The sequence below is a fragment of the Garra rufa genome, chromosome 10 (assembly GCF_049309525.1).
Source record: "Garra rufa chromosome 10, GarRuf1.0, whole genome shotgun sequence".
NCBI lineage: Eukaryota > Metazoa > Chordata > Actinopteri > Cypriniformes > Cyprinidae > Garra > Garra rufa.
In genome coordinates, this window is record NC_133370.1 from 25,299,439 (window position 1) to 25,305,965 (window position 6,527).

Here is a 6,527-nt window from a genome sequence, read left to right on the forward strand (position 1 = left end):
ATCAGAGGGTACGGGGCAGGCTGCAGCAAAATGCAAAGAGGGCAAGGTCGCAATTGATTTTCAGAGGCTGGGCGGGTGCCAGATCCACCGAGGGAATAAAAACACTCGTCAAACTGTGTGAAAAACACATATAGCATAGCGATATGCAGGCTTTTCCATGGCGTACTTATAAAAACTAACCCTATGTAGGACTGCGTCACTTTTTTTTAATCAAGTCTGAGCTCGGCGTTCGGAAACGAGGACCTGATCAAAGTCTCTGACAGGTCTTTTGTCCTGGAATGCGGTGAGTTGTTTTTCACCTTGCTCCAGTCGCCGCTGATTAGCTGACAAGGCGGCTAACCACCCTCTCCCCTATTTCCAAATTAATTTCCCTCCTTTGATAAAGACAAAGGGGGGGGGAAAAGTGTTTAATGGCCGTGTCCTTCAAAACTAAGAGTGCTAATAAGTGTGAAAAGGAGATTTGTTTAAGTGATTTTCTTTGAGACTTGCAGGCATGGAATTAATTACCTTGATTAAATATTGTCTGTACGGCTGATGAAAGATAGAGCAGAATTAGCGGTCCCTTGTTGAACTTGTATGGTGCTGAATGAGATGTGTCCCGATTACAAAGACCAAAATGATGGCAACACTCAAAGGAGACAAAGAGCTAAAAACAGGCCTAGTGACATCACAGAGCAGCCACGGGCCTAATGGCTGCCATCCTCCAAACTCAAACAAACTGGCTTCAATCTATCTTCCACATAACACTGTAATGTTGAAACCAAAGGACTGAGAAAGGCCTATTTCCCAAAGTGAAAAGTTCTGTGTCCAATGGCAAAAGGAGTTGAGGCTAAGTCTCCAAAACAACCTAAAGCCTTCTGAGTCATTTGGCAGAAGAGTAACATAACTCAATTCAATGCTTGCCTAGGTTTTACAGAGGCACTAAGGGAACTAAACAACCTCTCAGTGGCTCTTCCAGCCATAATCCCACCGAACTTTTGCCTCCTAACCACAGAAGAAGATTTTCTAAAGACTTCACATCACAGCTTTGTGCTTGGTTGCGAAAAGCTATACTCTTAACCACCCTCCCACCCCCCAAACACACACAACGACAACCCCCCACCCTTCTGTGAATGGGGGGAGTTTTCTACAGCTGGGTAACAAAGCATGACCCAATAATCCTAAAGCCTGACTCAAAGCTAGAAGCTCCTCTCTAAGGACTTTATAAGACAGAGGCTGTGGGCCGGGGTGGGGTGGCTGAATTACACAAGCCAGAATTAATTATTCTTATCAAATCGTTTTCCTGTAACAAGCTGTCCATCTCTTAATATTTCTGAGCTAACGATGAATTTAACATCTACCGCATCCGCAGGCTTTGGTGCTTCGCTATGGCTTCTGGAAAGAGTACAAATTATGTTGTGAACTTTCTGGCAAACTTCGGAGTAAGCCTGGCTTACTGTGAGTAAGCCTCTGTGTATGAATCTTTGCGAGCTTGCGTTTCGGTGAACATGCTGAATAAACGTTAAAAGCGGTTTACACTGTTATGGCGTCTTTGAGGGTTTTAAACAGGTCTAAAGGAAACTGTGGCATTGATGAGTCAATGGTATAACAAAAACGGATACAAAAAGAGTTTATTCAAGCATGCACGGGTGGATCTTGTCGTTGTATTAGTGAGGGAAAAAAAACACACACACACACACACCCACACTGCACATTCTTGAGACTGCTCATGGTTAAGCACACTAGTAATGAACTTTCCTATCAGAACCATGCATGTCCAGTTCTGTATCCATCAACAGCAAAAGAACACAAAGCAAAACAGAATGCAATAAAATCTGCTTTATCTTGGTTTATCAAGTGGTGACACTGTCAGATGCCTGATCTATGGAGGATCTATTCTCTCTACTGTACTGTTTAACTTAAAAGGTTAATGTTTAAAAAAACTCAATCCAAGCAGTACACTAGAAACACTGTGCATTTTTGTCATTATCAGAATTAAAAATATAAAGTGCAACTACTTCACATAACACTACTAAAATCATGTATGCAGAATAACAAAGTCTAGAAACTATTGAGGATATTTTTGAATATACAGTAACTTTAAAAACACAAAACTTTCGCTAGATTTATTCAACTTAAAAAAGGGGCTACACTGACTTGTGAAGGGAGCTTTTCAAGGTTGCTAAATAAGTGCCCATGTTATTTCATTACAGCTAGGTTATCACGTTTCCACTAACACTGGCCTTTTAAAGGGACACAGTGGATCTTTGTGAGAATAAATGAATCATGGCTTCTTTATTGAATTAGTTATATGTATACTTTTACTACTCTCATAACACCTACAATTATTGGAGATTTGGGGCTTCCTGTCAGTGCTATTTCAAGAAAAGAAAACTTACATTATAGGAAAATTGTGGCAGGTCTACTCAATGACAGATTTTCTGCTTCATGCTGTTAGTATGTGCTACATAGGCTAAATATTTAATATTGCAAAAGGTTTTGTTGATCTTAACTAAAGCCTCAAGCATTATAAATGTCATATTGGGCCTTACAAGTGAGCTGCAATTTTACGACTTCAAACGAGCACTACATTTATAATTTTGTGCTTTGGAAGCATACAAAGGACTGTACGTGTTTTTAAAAAGCACTTTTCCCTTTCTTTCACGATAGTGTTTTACCAGTATGTTTACTGAAGTGGAGCGAGTGGGGGAGGAAAATGTATAGACATTTGGGCAGCCATTGAAACTGCCTTCGTGCTCTAAATACCAAAGCCTTTTCGAGTTACTTTGACCATTTTTTCGATGTGGTACGTTTAAATAAAGCTTGAAAATGCTGTGACCACTTTTTATGGTTTAGAAAAACACCTTTACACATCAAAAAACTGCCATTCGGCGAATACAGAAGCCCTAGCCCGATGTGAGGGGGGTATTGAGCTATTGTGCTGTAGCCTCTGCGAGGACAACCCAACGACACATTTAGCCGAATAGTATTGCATTTTTACTAATTTTAACGCTTACATCAACAAAATGTCTTTCAAATAAAACAGCAGAGGGTTAGATAAAGTCTAGCAACATGCTTTACCAGTCGTTTTACTACGGCAAATACGAGCCCTTTGTCTGGACTAACCAGCAAATAAACAAAAGATATGGGATTTGGATTCAAGCGGATTACCCTGGACTTAATTATATCAAGAGACCCAACAACCGTCAAGCAACCACACATACGTAGAGAAAAGCTAATAATTCGCCGAAAACAACTTTAAACGGGAATATTAGCAACAAAATAACAGCGCTATGTGCTACAACAGAGATTCATTGTGACCAGCACGTTAGTCTTTTCTTCCTCGCGACCTGGGAAAGAATGTTCCGTTTCGACAGACCTCGTCGTGTTCGTTCAAATACATAGACTATTTAGTATCAACTTCTGTCTTTTCTGTAACTTATAAGGCATGTAAGTGTTTTATCAAGTGCTGTATGCACATTGCAGCCACCGATTCCAAAGAATTCCACATTAAAGCCGTTGCAACATGCCCAACGGGAAGCCCTTTAATTTTTAAAACGTGCGCTCCGTTTCTTTCGCAATACGCCAGGCATTTAAACGCTCCCTTACTGGCAGTGAGAAATCGCTGTGTAGAAACAAAGCTGCTGCATTAGAGTTTCTAAACGAGACCACTTCCATTTTTTCTCAAGAAAGTTCGTTTACGGGAAAAGTGAAACAAATATTTCTGATGTAACTTTCAACGCACTCCGTAGGGCGAAAGCGGCACTTACCGACTTGTAAAACGTTGTCCACACAACCGGTTTCCAAAAGCCGGATTCCCCGGCGGAAAGGCAGTCCATCTCCGGTACCCCCCGTCCCTGCGCTGCCTGTTGTGTTCGTAACCCCTCCGGGGACTGTACCAGATCCAACGGACGAGCTCGAGCCCACTACCGGACCCTCTTCACCCGCCACTCGGCACTGAAACGACGAATACATACATATTTCCCTTTCGTTCCTCGGGAACGACCAATACACGATACGGCGCTGAACCGGTTCGGGGATCCGTTCGAAGCGCTCCTCCACCCTCTCGAAGGCCCATTTCTCCGCTACGGCCTTCGCAGCGCAGTCCAGTAGAGATTCCGGGCAACGGAAACGAGAGTTCGGAAATCCCGGGCCAGGCCCCGGACCCGGTCCTCGAGGAGCGGGACGCAAACACGGACGCTTGCTGGCCGGGGGTAGGGAGAGGTGAAGCGGCGGCTGAGGCAATAGTTCTCCACGTCCCTCCGCCATGACAACCAAATAAACACTGAAGTAAGGACCGTGGCTCTAGAAGCGCACAGACGGAGGCACCGCACAACGGGAGGGTCGTCACTTCACTTACGTCACTACCAATAACAAACGCGCTCTAGCCAATCGCGAGGACGAGCTGCACCGAGGTGATGCGCATGTGTGCGCTGAACTGACAGGCACGGTGTTGATCGGACAGGCAGTTTGTTACAAACTCCTCGTTATTAACTCGTGCACTCTAAATCTGTTCTGCAGTGTGTTTTGCTTTTAAACTTTCAACCGTTGGCTCAAAGACCGGAAGTCTAATAAGAGTGTTTTTTTTAAAAGAGCACCTATTTGTGCCAGCATAACGATACAATTTACTTTCTCTGAATGTGCAAGATGTGTGCAGTGCATGTTTTAGCCTTCAAGCGTTGTAAAAATGCGGAGAACTCTCCAGCTGCCGTTTGAGTTTGGTGTGACAAAAAGTTTGAAATGTTTGTATGATAATGTAACTCTTCACAGATGTCTACTACCCACCCTGGTGGCCAAGTATATAATGTCAGTTGATTGGTGCTGTCAAGGTCCATCTAATCATGATTAGAAATGTATGTACTTGTCATAACTCATGTAGATATACATTAGAAACGTGTATTTCTTTTATGTATTGCACCCTGCGATTTTTTTTAATGAACTTGGGACTATGTTCGCACATTGAAACATTTTAGGTCATTTTTAATTTCACATTGCAATCAGAAATTTGTTTCCCCTTAGTGTTGTTCAAAGTTTCAGATTAATAAAAAATCATTATTAATACATTTTTTAACCTGGACCACAAAACCATAAGGGTCTTTTTGTTTTAAATTAAGATTTATACATAATCTGAAAGCTGAATAAATAAGCTTTTAAAGTTGTCTAATTGAAGTTCTTAGCAATGCATATTATTAATCAAAAACAAAGTTTTGATGTATTTGTGATAGGAAATTTACAAAAATGTCTTCATGGAACATGTTCCTTACCTAAAATCTTAATGATTTTTGGCAAAAAAGAAAAAACGATTATTTCGACAAATACATCTGTGCCACTTGGTCCCGGGTCACATTTATTTGGCAAGGACAAATCAAAAATTAATCAAAAAAGCGACTGTAAAGACAATGATGCATCAGTGTTACAACAGGGGAAAAAAACTGAAAATAAATGTTGTTTTTTGCACTTTCTATTCATCAAAGAAACCAGCCAAAATGCATCACAAAAACCACAAAAATAGTTCACCCAAAAATTAAAAATTCTGTCAACTATGCATGTGAAGGTCGAAGACTGACACGGAGGAGAAAAAAATTTGAATGAAGTTGTTCATTTTGTTTTCTTTGTGTACAAAGTTTTCTTGTAACTTCATAAAATTAGGGTTGCATTACTGATGTCACATGGACAGTTTTAACAATGTTCTTACTACCTTTCTGGGCATTGAACGTCATAGTTGCGTTGCTGTCTATGCAGGGTCAGACAGCTCTCAGATTTCATCAAAAATATCTTAGTTTGTGTTCTGAAGATGAACAAAGGTCTTACAGGTTTGGAACAACATGAGGGTGAATAATTATTGACAGAATTTACATTTTTGAGTGAACTTACCTCTAAGTGGAATATGTAAAAAAAATATAATATATATAATATAATTCATGTTTTGCAAACCACTCAAAAAGAAGGTCAGCATTTCTGTTCATCTTCAAATGTTGAAAAAACTTGCTTTTTAAACAAAACTGGGTTTTCACACACACTTTAAATGTTAGAAATGTATAAAACCGATTCAATGCAATATCTGCCAGCCAAAACATTTATACTTAGCAATCAAACAAAAGAGTTTTGTGTTTCCTAATTGTTTTACTGTTTAAAATTTGGCAAAACGCAATGGTTCTGTTGTGACAACCTTCCTGCTACTGATAATGTGTTTGTGTCAGTGAACTCCACACTGTTTTTTCCTAGGCTTGTGTCTATACAGAAACTAAGTAACTGGAAAAGAAACATACTCTGAGAAATATTCACTGGAAAAAAAAGAGCGTGACAACTAGCCCAAATCTCCAAAACAATGCAAACATAAATCTTCATAAGATAACATTCCAGTTTTTACCTCACCCTCTCTCAGTTTCATGCAGTTTTGATGGACACACTGAGGAAACTTCACCTCCTGCCCTGTAAAGTGGCTCATAGTCATCTCACCTCACCTCTCAGGCCAATTATCTGCTTTATTGTTAATTTTGAAATCATTTCACTTGACGGTTTATAAAATTTCCTATGTGACCTTTATA

General features: G+C 40.3%; 1 protein-coding gene across 1 annotated transcript in view; it reads right to left on the reverse strand.

Annotated features, from left to right (window-relative positions):
• The window catches only part of zswim5 (zinc finger, SWIM-type containing 5), a 48,176-nt gene extending 43,853 nt beyond the window's left edge, over window positions 1–4,323 (reverse strand). Inside the window, exon 1 of the mRNA XM_073849162.1 lies at window positions 3,750–4,323. Within this exon, the coding sequence (XP_073705263.1) occupies window positions 3,750–4,248 (499 nt within the window). The 5' untranslated portion in view covers window positions 4,249–4,323. The remainder of the gene's footprint in view (window positions 1–3,749) is intronic.
• Window positions 4,324–6,527: the final 2,204 nt, after the last annotated feature.